Below are 26,201 nucleotides of genomic sequence, written 5' to 3'. Positions count from 1 at the left end.
CAGGTTGGAGAACACTACAAAATGAACTGTATCACTAAATGGTTGCTTCCTAACCAGTGGCTCCTCAGCTGTTACCAAACTACAACTCCTATCATGTCCTGCCACCAGGGTACAATGGGAGTTGTAGTTCTACAATAACTGGAGAGTCATATGTTACAGAACAAACTACAATGTCCTCCCCCTCCCCAATATACTCACTAAACTGGTCCCGAGGTGCTCTGTTGTTCTGGCCTCTTCTAGTCAGGTCTGGCCAGAGCAGAGAGATGCAGGCAGTGCTAATCGCACTGCCTGAATCACGATGGAGGCACTGGTTTGGTGAAACAGGGAGGTAAGTATCCCCTGCTCCAGCCAGTCCTAGGCTATTGTATAGTATTGGTGTCTTACAGACACCAGTACTATACAGTAACCCCCCCAGACACCGAACCCCCCCCCCCCAACCCCAGATACCAGTCCTGGAGGTGGGCGGCTCCTCTCTCGGCAGGCGTCCTCTTCTCCCTCCTCCATCCTCTTCCGTGAGCTGTGCACTTCTCCTTACTCACTGATGGAACAGGCTGCCTACACCACCAATGAGTAAAGGGAAGTGTAAGGAAGAGTCAGCCTCATGCTGCTGACTCCCGGAAAGCAAATGCAGCTGACGCTACTTCAGGGGACAGCTTTAAAGTGGCAGAGCGGCATTAATAACATCCAGCCGCTGCAGCCCTTAGGTGTACTGGGGAGGACCAGCCCGCCCCTGTGCACGCACGCACGCACACACACACACACACACACAGTATATCCCCTCTCCTCAGCATATCACAAGTGCCCCCTTCCCTCCTCCCAGCACTGTATATACCCCCCTTCCCTGTATATATCTTTTCCACAGTGCAGAATCCCCCCTTCCCTCCTCCCAGCACTGTATCACTGTATATACCCCCTTTCCTGTATATACCTTTTCCACAGTGCAGAATCCCCCCTTTCCTCCTCCCAGCACTGTATATACCCTCTTCCTATATATACCTTCTCCAACATTGCAGAATCCACCCTTCCCTAGTCCCAGCAGTGTATATATCCACTCCCCAGCCCTATATATACCTTTTCTACAGTGCAGAGACCCCCCTTTCTTCCTCCAGCATTGTACATAGCCCCTGCCGGTTATCACTGATCTCTTGCTGTATACTGTATATAGTGTGTTAAAGTATACAGTGGTAAAGGTGGTGGTCCCAGTGTGGCATTATTATATATATTTTTTATATACTGGTATTAAAGGGGTACTTCGGGCAAAATGTATTATTAAATATGTTATTAAATAAAGAAAGTTATACAAATCCCTAATATACACTAATTATGGGAAATGCACATATAGTGCGATTTCCCTCAATTTAGTTGATCAGGCAGGCTTATGCTGTGTTTACACGAAACGATAATTGGCCCGATCGTACGATTAACGATGTCGGAGTAACAATTTTTTTTTTCATAACGATCAGCGTTTAAACGGTACGATATATCGTACGGAAAAATCTTTTTACGATCGCGCACCCGCAGCCTTGCCCCTTGCTCATCCGCAGCCCCCTGCGCCACCCCATTTGCCACCCCTGCCGCTCCGATCGCCTCCCGTGCCGCCACCTCTCCGATTGCCGGCGCCGCCGAAGAGGAGCACTGATTGGCTGAAGAGGAGCCGTTTGAAATTCCCGGCTCTCCTCTTCAGCCAATCAATGCACTGAAGAGAGGAGCCGGGGATTTTGAAGACCTGCTACGCGGAGCAGGTAACATATGCTCGTGTCCGGGGCGGCGGGGGCGATCAGAGTGTCGGCGGGGATGGCGATCAGAGCGGCCGCGGGGGTGCCGATCGAGCCGGCGCGGGGGGCCGGGCTGCGGATGAGCGGGTGGGGGGGGGGGGGGCGAGCTGCGAACGGCGGGCGGCCGGACTTTTGCGCGACAACTGTTTAGACGAAACGATCGGCGAATTTTTTGCAAACGTCGATTTAAGAACAAGATAAAAGATCAAAATGAACGATTTCTCGCTCGTCGTTTGATCGTTTGCTGCGTTTACACGTACGATTATCGTTCCGTGTAAACCCAGCATTGCTTCCTCAAAAAAAAAAAAAAAAAAGTGTATGCACCAGCAGGGGGCGTATGTAGAAGTATGGAAATGGAATAGACGTCTATTCTCCCTCCCTGTGCTGGACCCCCCCTCCCTCTGTCACAGGGTGAGCGCTCCTTATCCGATGCTCACCCCAACTAGCCTCCCATCTCCGGTTCCGTGCAGGAGCGCTCACCTTTCGCCCAGTCTCATGCAGGGGACGGTTCGGCCGGCTTACATGAAGGGCGGCAAGTTAGAAGATACATGAGCGCTTACCCTGCCCAGAGCGGAGACGGCCAGCTAGTTGGGGTGAGCGTCGGATAAGGAGTGCTCACCCCGCTGCAGCAGCTGTAATAGGAGTGGGCAGGGGGATGGGACAGAGGGAGGGGGGACCAGCAAAGGGAGGGAGAAGAGACATCTATTCCATTTCTATACTTGTACATGCGCCCCCTGCTGGTGCATACACTTGAGACGTGACGTCACCTTTTTTTGAGGAAGTAAGCCTGCCTGATCAACTAAATTGAGGGAAATAGCACTATATGAGCATTTCCCATAATTAATGTATATTAGGGATTTGTATAACTTTCGGAGGTATGGTGGTATTAGTTACTTTGGGGAGAAGGTGTGTTGAACAAGCCTGCATTATAGAAGCTACTTGCTGGCTGAGAAAAGGCCACTTCCAAAATGTAGCAGAGCTGAGTTTGCCAGAAGCTTGTACAGTGACCTGTGCATGTTTGTATGAATAGTGCAGCTGAGTTTATTTTATAATATTTGTGATACTAATTATATGTTGGTTAGGGCATGTTCACATCTCTTTTAAAGTCCTGCATAAAAGCTGTGTACGTCCCGCAAATGAGCAGTAGTCAGTCACATAATGACTCCGTCCTGCTCATTTAGGTCAATGTGGCTGTCATGTGGCCGTCGGCCATACGCCAGGCTGCACGTCAGCATCCTTTTTGCACTGATTTCTGACGTGTAGCCCGACGTGAGGGCAAAAAACGAGATGTGAACATACCCTTACATTGGTGCGCTGAAGGAGACACTTGACATTCTCAGCTCTGCTACATCTGAACAAGACAGATGTTAGAGTGCTTTGTAGTCTGTAGAGTATGTAGCCCTCTATACAACACCATATACTAGTGTTGCCCATACTAGGCAGCTGTGAGGGCAGATGACATCACTTTCTGTACACACCCACACAGTTTAGAAGAACTGCAGATTAGGTGAGCAGAGGTATGAGGAGAATTGCTGCCAAAGCAAAAGAGTAAAACAATTTTTTTTTTAAAAAGGATCTAGTAGGAATCACACTGCCCGAACAAGCCTGCATGGATTTTTTTTTTCACACTTGATGACGGGTACGCTTTAAAGAACCTGTAAGGAATGAAATCCGCACCCCAAACCGCTCCGTACTCAGGGGGACTTGGTAAGTAAGACAAGCAAGTTTTGGGAGCATTTTATTTTTTTAGGTCTTGGGGGAATACCCCTTTAATATCATTAATAAACAAGTTAGACAGAAGGGGGGTCAGGATGAAGCATGTTACCTGATATGTCCCTATAGTGAACAGGGCACTGAGGATAAAAATAAGTTTCTTACTTTGATCCTTAGTGCAGTTTTCAGGATGTTTGTAGTTATATACTAATGAGGGATTATGGTGCATTGGGTATGGGACTTCCACCCTCAATGCACCGATCCATCTCGGACTGTCACAATATTCATTACAAGGATGAGCTGGCCGAGGTAGTCCCACCCTCAATGATTTAAAGGAGAAGTCCGGCCAAAATTATTTTTTTATATGTTATTACTTATGGAAAGTTATACAATTTTCTAATGTACATTAATTATGGGATCCAGTGACGTCACGACGAATGATGTAATTCCTATGGAGTGTCCAGCAGGGGGCGCTCTCTATATAGAAGTCAATGAGTACCATTGACTTCTATATATAGTGCGCCCCTGCTGGACACTCCATAGGAATTACAGTGTATGTGAATGTAATGTTATGTACTGTACTTTTGTGACTTCATGAATACATTTATGGAATACTTTGGGGAGCAAGTGTCCTTACTCCCCAAAGTATCCCATAAATGTATTCAATGAATACATTTGCAGGGCACCAAGCAGGGAGGGAGAGAAGTGCCATCTACCTCCCCCCTCCCACCCTGCTCGGTGCTGGGCACATATACAAAGTACTACTCCCCCATTATCTGCAGATAATGGGGGAGTAGTACCTGTGCTATTAATGAAGAAAGAAAACGCAGGGCACTCACCGTTAGTTGCTATTCAGACCATCCAATTTATTTTGGTATGCAGGGGTAGCGGGGGAGACAGGAATGGGTTGACCCATTCCTGTCTCCCCCGCTACCCCTGCATACCAAAATAAATTGGATGGTCTGAATAGCAACTAACGGTGAGTGCCCTGCGTTTTCTTTCTTCATTAATAGCACAGGTACTACTCCCCCATTATCTGCAGATAATGGGGGAGTAGTACTTTGTATATAACATAACGGCCTATTCTTACCTCCTCATGCCCCCAGGGGTTCTCCTACATCATCTTTGGTCTCTGGCTGAACCATCCTGCCTTTGCTTCTGAGATGGACTTGTCTGGCATTAGTTATTTTCTAAGTGACAGCTTCCTTTAATTCCTATGCTTGGGGCTTAAAGAGAATGTACCATCAGGTACACTCTCTTTAAAATCGCACGAGTCGAACGGCGCCCTCATGGGGAAGCTGGTGCCGAGGTCCTTTTTTTTTTTGAACCGCGGCCCGGTTCCCCCGTACGGCATCGTTTAATTTTTGTTTACCGGGATGGGGGCGAAGCACTGGAGGCAGGCTGGCCCGCCCCCAGTGGGAGGAAACCCCCGCCCCTCCATGATGCGGCTCCATTGATTCTAAAGGAGCAGTGTCATGGAGGGGCAGGGGTTTCCTCCCACTGGGGGCGGGCCGGCCCGGCTTAAGTGCTTCACCCCCAACCCGATAACCATGAATTGAACGGCGCCGTACGGGGGAACCAGGCTGCGGTTCAAAAAAAGCAGTTTAACTCCTGACATTGAATAAAGTAAATTTAAGCTTGGGCAGTATATGTGAGGTCCCTTCCCCTCTTACGTACACGCAGTGAGCCCGTAATGCGCTGCTCCCATTTTGTGTCCGTATCCACGCAGACCCAAATTCCGAATTAACCGAGGAACTGATCTGGCAGCGGCCCATTGTGACGCTTTAAGGGGAAGATTCCTCAAGCAGTCTTATAGTAAGAATGTCCAATGTTATCTGTATTCCTCAGGTCAGGTTTTACAGAAAACGTGGGCAGTTTTTGGTAAAGCCCGGAAAACCTATGTGATAATGTTGTAGATCTGATCTGATGACTGTTCTTTTCACAGGTTTCTGCTGCAGTGCTGGTATTTGCTGGATACTTCCTGATATCTCTTTATAGAGGATACACGCCTTTTTTTCTTGGCTTTCACATACTTTTACCTAGTGGTTTTGCTATAAGTGGAGCCATTGTTCTAGTTATTAATGGCCTATTGGGATTCAAAATTTCAAATCGAGGTTCCCGCTGTCAACAAGGAACAGTAAGTATGAAATGTCCCCCCTATATATACAGTGCTTTATACAGCAGCTATCACAGGGCAGTATGATTTGTCCTATGAAGTGCCTCCCCCCTCGTATATACAGTACTATGTAGATCAACTATCACAGAGCAGCGTAAATATGAAGTGTCAACTCCACGCATATACAATACTTTATAGAACAGCTATCAAAAGTCAGTGTACATATAAAGTGCCACCCTGACCCCCCCCCCCCCCCCCCCCCCTTGGATATACAGTACTACACACAGCAGCTATCACAGGGCAGGCAGTGTAAGTATGAAGTGCCCCCCCCCTGTGTATATATAGTGCTTTATAGGGCAGCATAAGTATGAAGAGTCCCCCCTGCATCAGTATTGTCAGGACAGGCAGGCAACCAATGTGGACAACCACTTTAAAGCAAAGCTGTAGTGGATGGTACCCACCCCCAAACCGCCGATGCTGTTTTGTACACTTTACGGCATGTCCAGTCCAGGGGTCGGTCCTGGGGCTGGTATTCTAGGAAAAACTAATTTGATTTCTGCATCAAGGTAATACGTCAATAAGGTGGAGATTAGAGCATCAGTGCTCTAAGCCTGCAGTGCCTCTCCCCCACAGATTTTCTAGGTCCTGGCTTATTTTGGCCTTGCCACTAGAATAAAACTTTTTTGCGTATAAAACAACACCAGCGGGTCTGGGTTGGATACTGGTCAGTGCAGATTTGCTTTAAAGTGTACCTGTTAAAATGTAAATCAACAGTATGTGAAGCAATGTGAAATAAAGCAAGCTAAAAATTATTATGTCAATTGCAAACTTGCTTTATTGCATTGTGAATGATGACTTCTCTATTGAAGCCAGGCAGTCTGATCTTGTAGTACCAGAGTTTCGCCACAAGATGTCGTTATTGCATGGCTGTAGGATGCAAAGGGTTATTGTTTATTTGTGTGTCACACGGATCTGTATGCCAATGAGAGTACTTTCTTCTTTTCACCTATCATCTCTCTTCTTACTTCTCACATACGCACTCCTCACCCACTTACAGCACACCTTATATGCGCTGTTGGAAGGAAGTCACATGGGTAGAGGAAGTGTAGGGTCTTTTGTCTTTGGACTCTGTAAAAGAAGGACACAAGCCAGAACGCTCTGTACAGTTTCTTCTCCAGTAACTCCACTAAACACTATGCAGTGTTAAACCTTCACTTCACCGTCACCTTCACTATGCAGTGTTAAACCTTCAGAGGACAAGTCAGGGATCATCCTAACCCACGTCTTGGACAAGGAGACACAGAGTGCAGGACAGTATCCATAAGGAAGTAAAGGAACTGATCCGGATAGAGCAAAGTTGCTAGAAGCCTATGAACTCTATCTTGCAGCGCGGGTGTAAGCAGGGAACACTCAGCATTCCGCTCATCCCAGGTAACAAGGTGGACACTAGTAGGGCAATAGGTGGTGCAAAGACCAAAGAGTCAAAACACAGGCACAAGTATCTTCTCTCTTCTCAAGTATTCTTCTATTTCTACTCTGTAAGTTCCTGCAGAGCACAGTACTATTTGGATTGAGACTCTCTTGACATCCTCCTCTCAACTAATCCTTTCTTCTACCTCTCAGCACGCAGCTCAGTCAGCATGACTGAACCACTCTCAATACAGATCTGGATGCTAAAGTATTAAGTACCTTATTAAGTGTTAAGTATTGTATCAAGACAAAGCTGTATGATCTTCTTCCTACCTCAAGTATCTTCAAAGTAAATAAGATTATATTTACGCTGAAGAGACTCTGTGATCCTTCACTAAGCACCGACACAGTACACACACACTCCTTGAGTGATCTCCCCTTTCTGTGTGTGGCAGTATCAATAGTCCGGGTGGGTCATTATTTCACTCAGGACCAACGTGATAAGTATCGAAGGGACCTCGCAACATCCCGGCAAGTCACTGACCACAGGGGAACAAGGTATAGCTGTCCCATTAAAATAAAGGCAGGTGTGCCACAGTACCTGTGTGCTCAACCAGCACTGGCGTCATGACAGATTACCATCACTGGGCTAGGCTATATCTCGGTCAACCACCATAGAACTGGCGTCACACCTCACCATCTGGCAAGTGACCCGATGTACCAGCACTACCGCACCACTTTTTTTTTTTTTTGTTTCGTTGAGATCATAAAGCCATAGAATTGGTCAATGTAGACTCAAACATTGTGTCATTTTGTCTTTCAGTTCATGTATTGTGTTGTGGTGGTGCTCTGCTTAATGATCTCTGGAGTGGTGTTGGCATATGTATGTATACATTGGGTGAGTACACGATTTTCATCCTAAGGTTTATAGCTATTACCGTATGTAATGCTTTTACTCTATACACTTCTGCTAATCATTGTGTGTTTTGGGGGGGGGGGGGGGAGTAAAATTTGATGTGTGTTCTCATTGGGTTTGTTGTTGCCTAGGAAGCCGAGCCGTACCTTCGTTTTGTTTCAGCTGGTTCCTTTCTGCCTCAAAATTTAGCAAAAACGCCAGCGGCCAGATGTTACCATGAAGTCATTGGGAGTTTATGATCTGCCTTACACACGTGGTGTATTTCTCTCCTCTTTGGCATTTTTGAGGCTATGTGGCAGTTTTTCCAAAATGCAGCATGCTGAGGCATTGGGTGTTTTTTTTTCTGAAAACGGATGTTTCTCTCCCATAGACTTCTATGGAAGTTCTTCAGCTTATGTGTATGGCATTTTTAGTGGCCTTTTTTGGGCCCAAAGTAAAACCCCTGAAGGCCAGACGGTGCTCCATTGGGGGGAAGAGGCGGGTTAAACTTAAAGGAGAAGTCCGGCCAAAAGTATTTTTTAATATGTTATTACATAAGGAAAGTTAGACAAATTTCTAATATACACTTATTACGGGAAATGCACATATACTGCTTTTTTCCTCAATTTAGTAGATCATGCAGAATTCAATTTCTCTAAAAAAATGTGACGTCACCAACCGAACCAGAGCAGCTCTGGGTGTAATTCCTATGAAGCTACCAGCAGGGGGCGCATGTATATGGAGAATTTACATTGTAATTGGGTTGCAGTCATCCATAGCAGCTTGTGCACTCACCGGGTGGCAGGAAGAGGCTCCCCGGCACCAGTCCAACCTGCACCAGCTCCCTTAGCCCCCCAAAGGACCCCCCACACCCATCCATCACACTGGCCACCCTCCCCTAGCCCTAGCGGGGGGGGGGGGGGTGACATGGTCGGGTGTGGGGCCAGCAGCATGGATGTGGCTAGGGGCGGGCGCCAGCAGCATGGATGGGGCTAGGGGAGGGCAGCTAGCAGCATGGACGGGTGCAGGAGGGCTAGGGGAGGGTGGCCAGTGTGATTGACGGGTGTGGGGGGTCCTTTGGAGGGCTAAGGGAGTCGGTGCAGGTTGGGCTGGTGCCGGGGAGCCTCTTCTTGCCAACCGGTGAGTGCACAAGCTGCTATGGATGACTGCAACCCAATAACAATGTAAATTCTCCATATACTGCGCCCCCTGCTGGTAGCTTCATAGGAATTACACCTAGCCCTGCTCTGGTTCGGTTCATGACATCAAATTTTTTTTAGAGAAATTGAAGTCTGCATGATCTACTAAATTGAGGAAAAAAGCAGTATATGTGGATTTCCCATAATAAGTGTATATTAGGAATTTGTCTAACTTTCCTTATGTAATAATAAAGTATTAAAAAATACTTTTGGCCGGACTTGTCCTTTAAACAGTGTCTTCTTCCGTCAGTCTGCCAATCAGTGGCTGAAGCGGGACTTGGCTTAGTAGAGACTTCTTTATTTTCAGCTCAGCCAATCAGCAGCTGCAGCAATACCCCTCCCCAGCTAATGATTGGCTGAGCGGACATTTGAGGAGCCAGAGCCCTGCACAAGCTCAATGTGCGGGGTCTGGTTAAAGAGGTTGTCCAACATTTTTTTCTTATTGAAAATGTGAATAATTTGTAATCCGTCCCTTTCCCTTAGTTGTTTTCTCTAACCTTTTTTCACCTCTATGTCCCTGGGCATCCTCCTCTGTTGCTGATTTTTGGATTTGTGTTTGTTTACATAAAGAACTTCCAGGTCACCGGGGTCAGCAGTGACATCACAGCTCTGCAAGCCTATAGCTCCTCCCCCTCCTCTCTGAATCTAGCTTCACCCACTCAACCCATAGGCAGGGATATGTCTGTATTACTACAAGTGTCTTTTGAGCAGCATGGTGGCTCAGTGTCTGACAATTACTTATGTTATCAAATAAACTAGTTTTTTTCACTCATTTATCTGTTGTAGGACTACAAACCCCAGCACACATGTACATGATAGGAGTTGTAGTCCTGGATTACACATACACTACAGTAGCCATCCTACAGGTGGGGGGTTCTATGAGGCAGGATTCTGCTGCAGGTTTACCTCAGCAAGAAATAGATATAATGGTGTCTGCCATGAGGTGAAGTATCCTCTCTCCTCTCCATATTACACACAGCAGCAGCCTCTCTCCTCTCCATATTACACACAGCAGCAGCCTCTCTCCATATTACACACAGCAGCAGCCTCTCTCCTCTCCATATTACACACAGCAGCAGCCTCTCTCCTCTCCATATTACACACAGCAACAGCCTCTCTCCTCTCCTCTCCATATTACACACAGCAACAGCCTCTCTCCTCTCCATATTACACACAGCAGTAGCCTCTCTCCTCTCCATATTACACACAGCAGCAGCCTCTCTCCTCTCCATATTACACACAGCAGCAGCCTCTCTCCTCTCCATATTACACACAGCAGCAGCCTCTCTCCTCTCCATATTACACACAGCAGCAGCCTCTCTCCTCTCCATATTACACACAGCAGCAGCACTACCCTAACACTGTACATCTTTACACTACAATAGTAACAATATAGGGGAAGATTTAGCAAAGCCTGTGCAGAGCAGTTATCCATTGCAACCAATCAAATCGCTTCTTTCGTTTTTAAAAAATCCTTGAAAAATGAAACCTAGAATCTGACTGGTTGCTATGGGCAACTGCTTCCCTGTTCCTCTGCACAAGGTTTGATAAATCACCCCCATAGTTCCTTTATTTACTGTTTATAGCTCCAACCTATGCTGCAGTGCTGTACAGAGATTGTAGTCTGTCATGCTGGCCTTACTGCTGCAGTTTCTTCTGGGCTCAGATGTTAGTTAGATGTTAGGGGTGGGGCTAAAGAAATGTGGAGGCATAACCCCGCCCACCTGATGACTCACTGTTCCTCACTGGCAGGAACAGGAAACAGAAAGGGAACAGGACATCACAGGAAGTAAAGAAAACACAGGCAGAGTGGTCATGTGACTGAGCCTGAGAACACAGTAAGCGCTCAGTGTATGTAGAATATGCAACACCCACAGAGGTCAATGCAATGCTAGTTTACTAAAATATCCCGGACAACCCCTTTAAGGAAGAAGACACCTGATAGGGAGTTTGAAGGCACCCTCACACACACACACACACTGCACCAGTCTCAGCGAGGAGGGGAGTCACTGGCCCCTGTGGGGATGCAATTCATCACTTAAAGGGGTTGTCTGGTTTAAATCTTTTTCTCTCCATTCTTTCCCTTTTCATAAGTTATACATTACTTACCTCTGTGCCTCTAGTACCAGTCCAGGCATTTTCCAGCACTTCTCATCCCTCTCCTGCAGCCCAGGAAGTCATGTAGTTCTAAAATTTTCCATTAGTGTAGTCGCCACTAACTTACAGGGCGCCATTTTGTGCCAATACGTCGCACAGTGACCTCCCGACACTAGGCAGCACTTGTTCCACATGGCTAATCTGCATATGCATTCTGATTGGTCTGATTGCATCCCTAGTCAGCTTGGCCAGGGTCATGTGACCCACAAATGGCCATCATGGAAATGTTAGATGTCTCTTAGCACTGTAGAGATGTTGCAGATTGGTAAAGAATATTTTGTTTCTATTGTAGCTGGACTATGAGCTGACGCCCATGCGGAGCGCCTTTCAACAGTATAATGGGAGCGGGGCATTTGTCAACAAAGTTCAAAAAGAGGTAACTTCTACATATCATATACCTTATACATATATATTACTTCTACATTTCATATAACATAACTTATAACCTCTAGATATCATATAACTTCTACATATCATATATCTTCTACATATTATTTAACATTTATGCACCTGAGGAAAAAGCTGGTTCGGCTTCAAAACGCATAATTATTCATGTGTTTTAAAATAAATTTTATTAGTTTGATGCTACATTGTGCTCCTGCATGTGACCTGCACCTGATACACCTGTACTTTTTGGAGTAAAAGATTATGTCTGTTACTTACATCTTATTTATATAACTTCTACATATCATATAACCAGGGCAGTGGAGTCGGTAAGCCACAACTCCAACTCCTGAAATTTATCAGGGACCAACGCCGACTCCAACTCTAGCTCCTTCATAAATGGCCAATCAGACACCAGGAGAGTTATTATTTTCACACTGGTGTAAAGTAGATCTGGCTCAGCAGCTTCTTCCTAATGTCCTACATGCCCTATCTTGGGGCGGCTTCTGAGTGAATAAGGAAAGATAAAAAAGCAGATTCTTCTATGTGTTTGTGTGTGTGCTGTGGATGCAGCTAGTCTCCAGCCACCATGTCCTGAACAACTCAAAACTAGACTAGATGGAGCAGGTGGTATTTTCCTGCTGACAGTCTTTCATGCTCCTGAATCATCACGGCCCCACAGGAGCTACCCGCTCAGACAGTCAGTGACTGCAGCTGTGCCCTGCCTCACTCACTGATTGGCTGAATGGGCATTTCTAAGTGGGGCTGTGACATCCCAGAATTGTGAGCCCCACGGGGGGACCATGAGCCGTGACGATGCACTGCCGGGGCATGGGGACGGTAAATAGGACTTTGTTATTATGATTCCATCACCCCCTGTACCCCCTGGATTTTTCACGGTTGCCTAGAATACCCCTTTAATTTCTGCGCCTCTCACACACACCTGCTGCAGCCATAGTGCACTGAAGAAAAACACAGAATCTTCTCCCAGAGAGAAAACACCACACTGAGCACAGCGGTTACTGCCACACTACTAATGTCGTCTTCTCCTCCTTTTCTGTATTACACAGGATATCTTCATATTACACTTCTGCTCATATATATAATCTTTCAGCATCCAGGAAGAGAACAGCACAGGTCCCCCCCCCCCCCACACACACACATACAATTGACTGCCAAATAGTGACCACCAACTTTTCCCAGACCACCCTTATCTAATTAGGCCAGTGCTTTATTACTGATATACGGCGGAAACTAAATGTATGTGAGAGAGGGTTTTTCTGGTTGTTATAAATAAGGGACTTAGATTGATGGAACATAAACTATTGGATATTGGATAGGAACATTTATAATATGCATATGAAAACGCAATTATAAAAGTTTCAAAGATTTTTTTTAAGGGTACAAACACACACACCGTATACGCAGCGTATTTACTGCTGCGATACGCAGCAAATACGCAGCAGATTAGATCTAAATAACTGAACACAGCATCGTATTTGCTGCGTATCTGCTGCGTATACGGTGTGTGTGTTTGTACCCTAAAGCTGGAGTTGGTACATTTTTTTTTCTGACTCCAAAACTTGAAATTTCTAAATAGAAGTAAATTACAAATCTATATAACTTTCTGACACCAGTTGATTTGAAAGAAAAAGATTTTCACTGTATAACCCACATGTACACACACAGGACAGCGCATCCTAAAAAGTCACCTTCCCACTATTTATATCCAGAGCTGACGAATTATACATAATGGGAGGACTTTATTTCTCTTGCATCTGCATGTCTCCCAGAGCGGTTTCCAATGCTGACTATGACCCCTGTCCTTGTAAGGGAGCGCACACAGCTTTCAGCATATATGAGCGTTCTGCACCTTACTGCCCTGAGCCAATCAGAAGCAGTTTCCACATGTCTGCAGCCATTCAGGTGAAAACCTTCATCTCCTCTATTTATATCAGCATTAGCTATACCGTGATTACAGCGGCCATGCTATTGACTAGACTTATGGCACTAACTGGCCTCCCTAGCGAAGTGTGCACAGTGCACAAGGAGGCCCAGGCATCATGTCATTCATCCTTTCTCAGTGGTTCATAGGGGTGAAATGTTCTCATGTGACTGCATCAAGATCATGATAGAAAAAAGGAACATAGAACTTATATAGTTGCATAGAATCACATTGGTCATTGATTTAAAGGAGTTATACAGGCTTACACAGGCCGCTCTCTTCCACAAACAGCGTCTCTCCTGTCCTCAGGTTGGGTGTGGGGCTTTTGTAGCTCGTTTCATTGAAGTGAACTGTAATACCACACACAACCTGGGGACAGGGGTGGCACTGTTTTTGTAGCTGGAATTTTTCCGAGTCTGAATAAGGCTGGGTTCACACTAATTTTTTTTGCAAACTATTTTTACAAAAATTTGTGTGCATCCTTTTTTACTTTTATTTATTTATTTTTTTTTTTATAATGGAAGTTAGTGGAAAAACGGATCAAAGCAGATGCACACAAATGTAAAAATGGATGAAAAAAAAAAACGTAGTGTCAACCCAGCAAAGTCTTTACTCGTCGCCATCAATTAGAGCTTCTTTTGCACAAATGTAATTGTTTTCTATTTCTTCCTTTAGGGTATATGCACACTACAGATTCAGAGCGGAGAACTTCAAGGGGTTTCCGCCACGCGCCCCCACTCGAAGTTTCTCCCGTCCCCTAGGCTCTATTCTATGTTCAGGCAGATTCTGCCGTCTGCCCAAAGAACCGACATGTCAATTCTTTGGGCTGTATTGTACATGTTGAATAGTGAAATACCCCTTCAATGTTCCAAACTGCTGACAGTGTTACATAGCTGTTGGGTAAAGTTTGAAACATGAATTGCAGCTAACAGATCCCCTTTTAGCAAACTTGGTTGAAGCCAGTGACCATTAAGGTCATATTTGGCAATCCTGTGGAAGCTGCAAACTAAGCTGAAGTGCATTAATACCTTTATATCCACACATGGCTCAAGCTGATTGATAGGTGCAAGGATTTTCAGGTAATTATATTGGGGGAGGCTTGTCTTCTGCGCTGTCCCAGCGTTCTTCTGTATTATGCAACGTGTCATGAACATGGAAGCTCTAAAAGGATCAAAGCTTAAAAAGCTCATAAAAAAACAAAACAAAAAAAAAAACAAAACCTCCATCTTATAACATGGCAGTGTTGTGATGGATTCATGGATTTATTTTGTTCATGCATTAGGCAAACTTTGATTTTTTTTATTCTTCTCGTAAAGCTTCACTGCTGCGGCCTTCAGAACTACTCTGACTGGGAGACGACACCGTGGTACCAGAGAACTGATAATCGCACTGTACCTGAGAGCTGCTGTAATGTGGCGTATGCATCGTGTACCGGTAACATCTCAGAGGCACATCAGCTGTACTTAGAGGTAACGGTTTATTACTATAAGGTAAAACGGCTGTTGCTGCTGCTGTTGATATTTTTTTTCATCATATTTAAAGTGACACAGTCCCCCCTTTTTTGCATTCTGACTTCTCTACACAGGTGTAATGGGTAAATTTAGCAGTTTTCATACCTTATTTTATATGATACGTCATGGTGCTTGTTCAAGTAAAAAGTTTTTTTTTTTATCAACAGCGAATTGTGCTAAGTGAACAGGGCTTCATGGCAACAGTGCCACTTAGCCCCGCCCACAGCACCACCATTGGCCCTGCCCCTCTGTGATGTCATCGGCACATAAGCTCCGCCCTTGACGCCATTGGTATAGGCCGGCCTACAGGGGTGGGGCCTAGACCTTTAGGCCAGCCTGTTCCAATGATCGAAGAGGGGCGGGGCCTATGTGCATATGATGACATTGAGGGGCGGGGCCAACCATGGCGCTGTGGGCGGGGCTAAGTGGTGCTGTTGGCTGCAGTTGATAAAAGATCACTTTTTACTTGAACAAGCACCATCACGTATGATATAAATTAGGGTATGAAAAGTGCTAAATTTACCCATTACACCTGTGTAGAGAAGTCAGAATGCAAAAAGGGGGTGACAGTCACTTTAAAGGGGTTGGGCACTTTCTAATAAAATGCTTAGGCAGTCAGGCTTGATTCTAAAGGAGGCGCGCCAGCGAGTGGATATTGGTGCACTTGGGGGTGCTTGACCCTCCTCCAGTGCATAAAGGGTCTGGATTTGCCCCAAGAAACCAGCGCAGATGGCAAATATTGTGCAGTGATTTTCAGGATCTACGCGCCTACCAGGTCATATTAAAAAAATGTTGTTTACCTTCACTGACTTACCTGTCTGTATAGTTACAACAATATTCAATAGCTGCGTCTAAAAACGATCAGCTTCCCGCCATTGTATTGCGGGGAGACGTTCTCGCCACTAGACGACCAATGGCAGGTATTTAAACTGTTACCATGCTGTTGTCAGAAATGAAAGTGTCCTTTAATGCGACTCTGTACCCACAATCTGCCCCCCCCCCCCCCCCCAAGCCACTTGTACCTTTGGATAGCTGCTTTTAAGATCTGTCCTGGAGTCCGTTCGGCAGGTGGTGCAGTTATTGTCCTAAAAAGCTACTTTTAAACTTACAGTCCCGTGCCAAACAATAGTATCTGTGCCCTAACTTTGCACCACCCCTCCGTCCCTCCTCCCCACCCTCTTTATCATTAGGAATGCCACTGAAACATTTACTCCTGTCTGAACATTGCACAGGTGATTACCGATCTAGCCATATTCCGTATTCACACAACTGAGTAATAGGAGACAATCTGCCTGGAGCATTCCTAAATATGAGGAGGGTAGGGAGGATAGATAAACAGTTGAGCCAGCCTAATGCATACACAATCAAGGTCATGTCCGTTGGACACGGGGCTGCCAGTTTAAAAGTTGTTTTTTAGGACAATGACTGCATCACCTGCCAAACGGACTGCAGGACAGATCTTGGATTAAAAGCAGCTATCTGACTGTACAAGCGGTTTTGGGGGGGGGGGGGGCAGATTGTGGGTACAGAGTCGCTTTAAACAGTTAAAATAGCCAGCAATGGAGATTGCTCTGCGTCGGCTATTAGCCAGGGCCCCTACCAGGTGTAAAATTCTCCTAACTAGGTATATTAAGTCGGATTGCAAAGGGCAGCAGGAGCTGTATATATGGCCCTGTTTATTATAGATAGGTTTTCATCTAGTTCATGAAATCCTGCCTTCAGTCTTACAAGAAACCTCAATATTTTTATGTTCCTGTTTTTTGTAGGGTTGCTTTGTAAAGTTACATTACAGACTGAATTTTTACTTATTTTGGTTGTTGTGGTCGGGTATTGCTACAACTGGCACACAGGTAAGCACCTGGATCAATTCCTTCACAGTCCTGTGTGTGAGGGAGATACATCCTGTGTGCATGTGATACATTTTGTGTGTGTGTGTGTGTGTGTGTGTATATATATGATACTGTGCATGTGTAATACATTCTGTGGGTGTTTTATACATTCTGTGTGTTTGTGATACATTCTATGTTAGTGTGATAAACACAATATATCACACACACACACACACATACTATTTGTGTAATACATTTTGTGTATATGTGTGATAAATTCTGTGTTTGTGTGTGAGAGAGAGATACTTTCTGTGTGTGATGCATTGTGTTGAGAATGTATTACTCACAAACACAGAATGTGTGTGATACATTCTGTGTCGGCACATGTCCAGGGAGATCTAGATATTACTTCACTTCCGCTCTGGTGCTCATCACTGGAACGCTTATCCGCCATCTGGGGCCGAGCAGAAACAATGTCCATGCCCTTAATCCCAGAGCATGCACACAGCCTCAAGTAAGGAACTTAAAGGGGTATTTCCCCCAAGAGCCAAAAAAATGAAATTCTCCCAAACCTAGCTGGTCTTAGGGCCCTATTCCACCGGACGATTATCGTTCAGATTATCATTAAATCGTTCGAATCTAAACGATAATCGTTCGGTTGAAATGCAGTTAACGATTAACGACCGAACGAGAAATCGTTGATCGCTTTATAAGACCTGGATCTATTTTTATCGTTGCTCGTTCGCAAAACATTCGTAAATCGTTCGCATTGAATAAGACATCGTTCGGTCGTTCGCAATAGATACGAACGCAATAGTGAATAAATAGCGAAGAAAAACGATCGCAATTACGATCATAAGTAACGATTATCGTTCCATGGAAATGAGTGAACATTTTCAGGTCTTTCGCAATAGCGGTCGTTTGAGATCGTTAATCGTTAACGATTATGCAAACGATAATCGTCCGGTGGAATAGGGCCCTTACTCACCAAGTCCTCCTGAGTATTTTGAGCCATCCCCTGTCTTTCTAGCTGCAGCCGTTCCTAAGATAAAGTTTTTCTAAAAGTCGATATATGTATACAAGATGGTGCTGGCCAGGAAACTACATTTCCCAGCATCAGTAGCGGTCTTGGGCACCAAGCATCCCACGCAATTGCGTGGGGCCCCGCTCTGGTGCCCAAGACCGCTGCGGCTAACATAGTTACAGGCAGCAGCGGCACTGACAGGGCAGGAGCCATTGGCTCCCTTCCTGTCAGTCACTCTTGTGGCCGCAGGAAGTGTTTTCCCTGCGGTCACAAGAGGCCGCTCTGTGTCTCTGGTGCCGGCGCTCGAAGCATCACTGAAGCGCCGGTGCCATGACAACGGGAGAGCGGCCTCTTGTGACCGCAGGGGAAACACTTCCCGCGGCCACAAGAGGGAAGAGAAGAGAAGAGGAGAAGCTGGACCCAGGTGAGTAAAAATGTTTTTTTTTTTTTTGTTATATACTATATAACTATATATACTATATATACTATATATATATACTATATATATATATACTATATATACTATATAGGAGGTAGAGCACACAGTGGGGGCCTATATAAAAAGGGAGGAGCGCACAGGGGGGCTATATAAGCGGGGGGAGCGCACAGGGGGCTATATAAACGGGGGGAGCGCACAGAGGGCTATATAAACGGGGGGAGCGCACAGGGGGGCGATATAAACGGGGGGGGGAGCACAGGGAGGCTATATAAACGGGGGGAACGCACAGGGGGGCTATATAAACGGGGGGAACGCACAGGGGGGTTATATAAACGGGGGGAACGCACAGGGGGGCTATATAAACGGGGGGAACTGAACAGGGGGGCTATATAAATGGGGGAGCGCACAGGGGGGCTATATAAACGGGGGGAGCACACAGTGGGGGTCTATATAAACGGAGGAGCGCACAGGGGGGCTCTATAGAAGTGGGGGAGCGCACTGGGGGCTATATAAACGGGAGCACACAGGGGGCTATATACAAGTGGGGGAGCTCACAGGGGGCTATATACAAGTGGGGGAGCTAACAGGGGGCTATATACAAGTGGGGGAGCTCACAGGGGCTATATACAAGTGGGGGAGCTCACAGGGGGGCTATATAAGGGGGAGCACACAGGGGGGCTATATACAAGTGGGGGAGCTCACAGGGAGGCTATATACAAGTGGGGGAGCTCACAGGGGGGCTATATAAGGGGGGAGCACACAGGGGGGCTAAATACAAGTGGGGGAGCTCACAGGGAGGCTATATACAAGTGGGGGAGCACACAGGGGGTATATAAAACTGGGGGCAGCACACAGGGGGTATATACAACTGGGGGCAGCACACAGGGGGTATATACAACTGGGGGCAGCACACAGGGGGTATATACAACTGGGGGCAGCACACGGGGGGCTATATACTAGTGGGGGAGCACACGGGGTATATACAACTGGGGGGAGCACACGGGGTATATACCACTGGGAGCAGCACACAGGGGGTCTATATAGTATACTGGGGGAGCACACAGGGGGGCTATGTATAACTGGGGGATCACACAGGTCTATATATAACTGGGGGAGCACACAGGGGGGTCTATATACCACTGGGGACAGCACACAAGAGGTATATACTACTGGGGGCAGCACACAAGTGGTATTTACTACTGTCGGCAGCGCACAAGGGGTCTATATAACTGGGGGCAGCACGTAGCGGTCTTTATTACATTGGGACTGCACAGAAGTGCCTATATGCCTTACTACTATACTGGGACACAGAACATACCTAATTATTAAGTGGGGGCACAGGGACACCTTTAATCTGTGGGGGCACAGAGGGGCATAACTACTATATAGGGGTACATTGGACCTAACTACTGTATGTGTTGGAGCCTAAAATATTTCTCTGACAGATTCTGGAGGGAAGATTACCAGCCGGGGGAATACTTCAAGGTGGCCCAGGCTGGATGGAGAGAGAAAGAAAAAGAAGTAAAAGATGCTGATCAGAGAAGACGCCTCCTGGAAGTCACTGGAGGTAACTGCACTCTGTTATAGGGTCTGTAGTGATAGGGGTCATGGTCAGGGGCGGTCTTGGCATTTCTGGCCCCCCCCCCCCCCCAGTAGTCCTCTTATAACCCTCCTACCACCATACAGAGATTACATACCACCTCAAAACTGCTCTGAACAAAACAGGAAGATATTACCAATGATGCCATAACATAATACTGCCACACCATGACCAGTGGCGGTCTTTGGCACCAAGCACCCCAAGCGATCGTTTGGGGCCCCCAACATCCAGAGGGGCCCCCACGCCCTGCTCTTGTGCTCAAGACCACTGGACAGGGCCGCTGCCCCGCTCGCTGCTGCCATCTGAACTGTAACTATGAGCACTCGTAATAACCGCTCATAGTTACATGCAGCAGCACTGACAGGGCGGGAGACATTGGCCCCTTCCTGTCAGTCACTCTTGTGGCCGCAGGAAGGGTTTTCCCTGCGGTCACAAGTGGCAGCTTTGTCATTGTGGTGCCGGCGCTCCAGTGACATCACTGGAGCATCGGCGCCAGGACAAGGGGAGTGCGGTCTCTTGTCATCGCAGGGAAAACCCTTCCTGCGGCCACAAGAGTGAAGAGAAGAAGAGACGCCCGGACCCAGGTGAGTATAAGTGTTTGTTTTATTGTGTTATATACTATATGGGAGGGGGAGCACACAGGGGTCTGTTTAACTGGGGGAGCACACATCGGGGGTCTATATAAATGGTGGGAGCACACAGGGAGGCTATATAACAGGGGGAGCACACAGGGGGGCTATAGACGACTGGGGCTTCACAGAGGGGTCTATATACTACTGGGGGCAGCACACAGGGGGTCTATATACTACTTGGGGCAGCAGAATGGGGTCTATATACAACTTGGAGAGCACACAGGAGGTCTATATCCAAGTGGGGGAGCACACGGGGCTATATACTACTGGGGGAGCACACAGGGGTCTATATACTACTGGTGGGGCACACAGGGGGTCTATATACTACTGGGGGAACATACAGGGGGTCTATATACTACTTGTGAGGCACACAGGTGGTGTATATATAACTGGGGGAGCACACAGGGGTCTTTATACTACTGGGGCAGGAGGTCTATATCCAAGTGGGGGAGCACACAGGGGGGCTAAATACCCCTAAGGGAGCACACAGGGGGCCTATATACTAGTGGGGGGAGCACACAGGGGGTCTATATACAACTGGGGCAGCACACAGGAGGTCTATATACTTCTGGGGGAGCACACGGGGGGCTATATATAACTGGGGGAACACACAGAGGTCTATATACTACTGGGGGAAGCAAACAAGGGGTATGTACTATTGGGGGCAGCACACAAGGAGTATATATTACTGACGGTAGCGCACAAGGGGTATATGTTACTGGGGGCAACACACAGCGGTCTATTGTTTTGGAACGCGTGTCGAGGGAGGGGGCCCCCAGACATAACTTCGCTTGGGGCCCCAGAAATGCCAAGACCGCCCCTGACCTTACCACAACCACATGTGGCATAATAGATCACCAATACTGTTGCAGGAAATATAATCCCTGATCTCAAAATTCTTCATACCATCAGCAGACATAAATGTATATGCCATATCAATATTACCACAAGCTCTACATTCCCCACATGGAAAATATCTAGTCCTTTGACTTCTATTACAACCAAAAGGATTTGCTGGTTTTAGAGTGTAATGACTTTAAACCAGCAAATCCTTTCGTTTTTTTCCTCTTTGTGCTGTCATAAGAAGATTTTCTGGCTATAATTGGGTTTGTTTGTAAAACAGCATAATGTTTGTAAATTGCCTCCCACATAATTTCCCATTCTGAATTAAATGTAGAGATAAATCTGATTTTATCATTTTTTATTTTGTTTTTCACTGTAAAAGTTGTTTACACTGTGTATTTTTTGCTCATAAATAAACTTGTTTTATTGTCCTCTTACTATATCCCCTCTCAGCAAAGTCCCTACACTCAAAATGTGCCTCTGAGAAACAGATTCTCCTCATTCTCAAGAATTGTCCCATTGGGACTGTCCTTGTTGATGGCACATGGGCTGAAGAGGCATGCAGTGCATTCACAGACACCGTCTTGCGATAGTCGTCCATCTCCAAATGTCCACTGCTATCTTTTTCATTCAACACATCAAGGAATTACATTTTTTGACATTTGACATTGAACTCATTAGTGTTCAATTCTGTCATAAACTCTTTTAGCTGAGATTCTGACCTCTGACATATAAACAAAACATCATTAGTAATATGTAACCAGCACTGCACATGGGTGGTGGAGCCCGCGCCCCCCATTGAAACCCAATCTTTCCCCATGGCAGTGCCAGATTGCTGTAAATAAAAATTCTCACGAAAAACGAAAAAATTATGTGTGGGGAGTTCTGGGCAAAATAATTTTAAGATATGTTATTGCCCAACAAAAGTTATGAAAATTACTAATAGACACTTAATATGGGAAACTCACCTATTTTGTGCATTTTCCCTGCACTTACTACAGCATGGCGTGTTTAGGTCTCTGTAAAGTTTGTGATGTCACGTCACATAAACTGCCGACTACTGCTATCAACTTTACAGAGACCTGAACACGCCATGCTGTAGTAAGTGCAGGGAGTAGGGGTGAGCCAATGTGGTTACTTTATACTTTGCTATATGGGGATAGGTGGTCACAATTGTGTTTTTTCTAGCTAGAAGGCTGTTTGTTTACATTCTGCGTGTATGTGCGTGATACACTCCATGTGTAAGTGATCCATTCCTTGTGTAGAATACATTTTGTGAGGGTGATACATTCTGTGTCTGTCATACATTGTTACATAGTTACATAGTTAATACGGTTGAAAAAAGACACATGTCCATCAAGTTCAACCAAGGAGGGGATGGATACAGGGAAGGGGGAGGGGTGATAGGTGCTGTACATATGCATTTATGTTATTTTGCTCTAAGAACTTGTCTAGCCCTGTTTTAAAGCCCTCTACTGTTTTTGCTGTGACCAGATCCTGTGGTAGACTGTTCCACAGATTCACAGTTCTCATTGTAAAGAAGGCTTGTCGCCTCCGGAGATTGAACCTTTTTTTCTCCAGGCGGAGGCAATGCCCCCTTGTCCTTTGAGGGGGTTTTACCTGGAACATCTTTTCCCCATACTTCTTGTAGGGGCCATTTATATATTTAAATAAATTAATCATACCTCCCCTTAAATGTCTCTTCTCCAGACTAAACAAATTTAATTCTATTAATCTCTCCTCATAACTAAGATGCTCCATTCCCCTTATTGGTTTAGTTGCCCGTCTTTGTACCCTCTCCAGCTCTAGAACATCCTTTTTATGAATCGGGTTCCAAAACTGGACGGCATACTCCAGATGAGGCCGCACCAAAGCTTTATAAAGCGGTAATAATATATCCATGTCCCGAGAGTCCATGCCTGTTTTAATGCATGACAATATCCTGCTGGCCTTAGAAGCAGCTGACTGACTTTGTGTACTGTATTGTGTGGGGTAAACATTCTGTGTGCGTGCATGGGATATATTTTGCATGTGTGTGTGTGAGAGGTCAATTCCTTGTGTGTGATACATTTTGCATGGGTGTATATTAGTGCCTGTGTGATACATTCTCTGTGCATGTGTAAGATACATTCTGTGCGTGTTTGATACATTCTTTGTAGAGGGATACATCCTGTGTGTGTTATACATCCTCTGTGTGTGATACATTTTGTGTTGTGTGTGTGAGATACATCCTGTGGGTGATATATTCTGTGTGTTTGATACATCCTGTGTGTGATACATTGTGTGTGTTTGTGTGTAATATATCCTGTGTGTGTGCGTGACACATTCTGTGGGTGATACATGCATCCTAATGATACATTGTGTGTGATACATGCATCCTGATGAGACATTGTGTGTGTGATACATTGTCTGTGATACATCCTGTGTGTATGTAATACATTTTATGTTTGTGTATGATACATTCTTTGTGTGATGCATCCTTTGCTCGTGTCATACACACATACAGACACAGAATGTATGATACATACAAACACAGATTGTGTGATACATCCTGTGTGTGATACATTCTGTGTGCGTGTGAGATACATTATGTGTAATTCATGCATCCTGATGATACATTGTATGTCGGAGATACATTGTGTGTGGTACACTCTGTATGTGCCTGATACATTCTCTGCATGTATTTGATACACTCTGTGTGTGATACATCACATACACACACAGAATGTACCACACACACACAGCGCAGATGACTCCATATTCCAGCCTTCTCCCCGCCTCCTTCAGCTTAATTGACATTTTGTTTTATCCTTCTCTCGTGTTGGATCCGACACCAGCACATGGGCAATTCACTGTCAAGTTTCTCTGAAGCTTCTGTGTGTGCCGCGTGAAGCAGTAGGGTCGTATGGGACCTATAGACAGTTAACCTTAATCCAGGAGGTGTGGATGGGCGCCAATCTTTAAGTGAATGGAGTGTAATTGCAAACCATACCTGAACTGGATACAAGAGAGGTGCTGTCTCTGGAAGAAAGCAGCCATGTTTTTCTAATGCTGGATAACCCCTTTAAGGCTACACATTGTAAGAGAGGTGATGATGTCATTTTCTGTGGTTGTTTATAATTCATTTTTGTTCATTACAAGGTGTTGGCGGTTATTTCTGATGGGATATTGATGACCCGAAACCCTTTCCAGGATTTCCGAATTCTTGATTCTGGAACATTTGCATAGAACCTATGAAATGCAATCATGAAGATTTAATGCATGTTTTATGTTTCAGATAACTTTCTTTTGTGCAATATTTTTCATCTACCTTTTTGTGTGTTAATGATTGGTGGGGCATCAGTTAACATGTAAATATATAATGATTACACTAATACATAATGAGAAAACACTAGAATAACTAGCAGTATATGAAGAGCCTCCTTTTAGTGGATGCAACACCTTTTAGTGTAGTACGGCGTGTAACATTTATTCACTAAATAGCACACATTACAAAGTTATACAACTTTGTAGTGTGTGTTATTTAAGTGAATGGCTCACTTCCCTGTGTTCCCCCCACCCCAGAAATGTGGTGCATTATACTTACGCATTCGCTGTTGACCCCGGCCGCTAATTTGGGTCGACGTTAACTTCGGGAGGCCAGCCTTGACCGTTCCAGCCGTCCCTCATGCCGGCCCCCCTTTGCTGCTTTATCAGCTGCTCGGCCGTGATTGGCTGAGCATAACTATTCTCAGCCAATCGTGGCTGAGCAGCTGATGACGCGGCAGAGGGGGGCCAGCATGAGGGAGGGCTGGAGCGGTCAGGCCAGCCTCCCGAAGATGACGTTGTCGACCCAAGATGGCGGCCCGGGTCGACGTAAGTAGAATGCATCACACTTCTGGAGTGGGTGGAACACGGGGAAGAGGGCCATTCACTTAAATAACACACATTACAAAGTTGTATAACTTTGTAATGTGTGTTTAGTAAATAAATGTTAAACACCGCACTACCTCTTTTAAGCCTTTATTTTGTTGTTGAGGCTGTAACCACAATGGAAATCTTTTTTGTGCCTAAAGAGTTCTGGTTTGTTAACAACACCTGAATCATTGAGATTTGCTTACCTGAATGTTTATTTTCCTGGAGTCAGTAGGTAGCACAAGTTCCCACCTAATAAATATAATATTGTGTCCGTCCTCTATAGCCTTTATATTAAACAGGTACTCAAGGTTTGTTGTTTTTTTTTCCTTTCAAATCAACTGGTGTCAGAAAGTTATACAGATTTGTAATTTACTTCTATTTCAAATATTTAAAAAAAATCAGAAATTGGCATGGCTCTGTGGCACGCCGCATGTGCCTAAAGTACAGACAAAAAATAAAAAGTGCAAAAGCACTTGCAGGTGCAAGGGTTTACTGTACTTACTCCCCCGGTGTACACACAATGAAAACCTGCTCTATAGTTATTAAAAAAATGAGGATCTTAGCAAACCATTTGATCAAACAGAGTGTACCATGTCACCACGTTAAGGTGTCCTCAGAGACTTGGTCCTACTTTAGCATTCCCACACTAGCAATGGCCTCTCCTGGGCTAACATTAAGCCTACAAACTGGACAGATAGGAACCAACTCATCTCTATTTAAAGCAACTCTGTATCTACAATCTGCCCCTCCCCTCCCCCCAAACCACTTATACCGTTAGATAACTGCTTTTAATCCAAGATCTGTCCTGGGGTCCGTTTGGCAGAATATTCAG

General features: G+C 45.5%; 1 protein-coding gene across 1 annotated transcript in view; it reads left to right on the top strand.

Annotated features, from left to right (window-relative positions):
- LOC138797562 (tetraspanin-3-like) overlaps positions 1 to 25,187 on the top strand; it is a 38,008-nt gene extending 12,821 nt beyond the window's left edge. Inside the window, exons 2-7 of the mRNA XM_069977881.1 lie at positions 5,434 to 5,625; positions 7,838 to 7,912; positions 11,558 to 11,641; positions 14,911 to 15,063; positions 16,872 to 16,955; positions 24,614 to 25,187. Coding sequence (XP_069833982.1) covers positions 5,434 to 5,625; positions 7,838 to 7,912; positions 11,558 to 11,641; positions 14,911 to 15,063; positions 16,872 to 16,955; positions 24,614 to 24,700 — 675 coding nt within the window. The 3' untranslated portion in view covers positions 24,701 to 25,187. The remainder of the gene's footprint in view (positions 1 to 5,433; positions 5,626 to 7,837; positions 7,913 to 11,557; positions 11,642 to 14,910; positions 15,064 to 16,871; positions 16,956 to 24,613) is intronic.
- Positions 25,188 to 26,201: the final 1,014 nt, after the last annotated feature.

The sequence above is a fragment of the Dendropsophus ebraccatus genome, chromosome 7 (genome assembly GCF_027789765.1).
Source record: "Dendropsophus ebraccatus isolate aDenEbr1 chromosome 7, aDenEbr1.pat, whole genome shotgun sequence".
NCBI classification, from domain to species: domain Eukaryota; kingdom Metazoa; phylum Chordata; class Amphibia; order Anura; family Hylidae; genus Dendropsophus; species Dendropsophus ebraccatus.
Note: the sequence above shows the minus strand (reverse complement) of the source record. Positions and strands in the feature narration are given on the sequence as shown.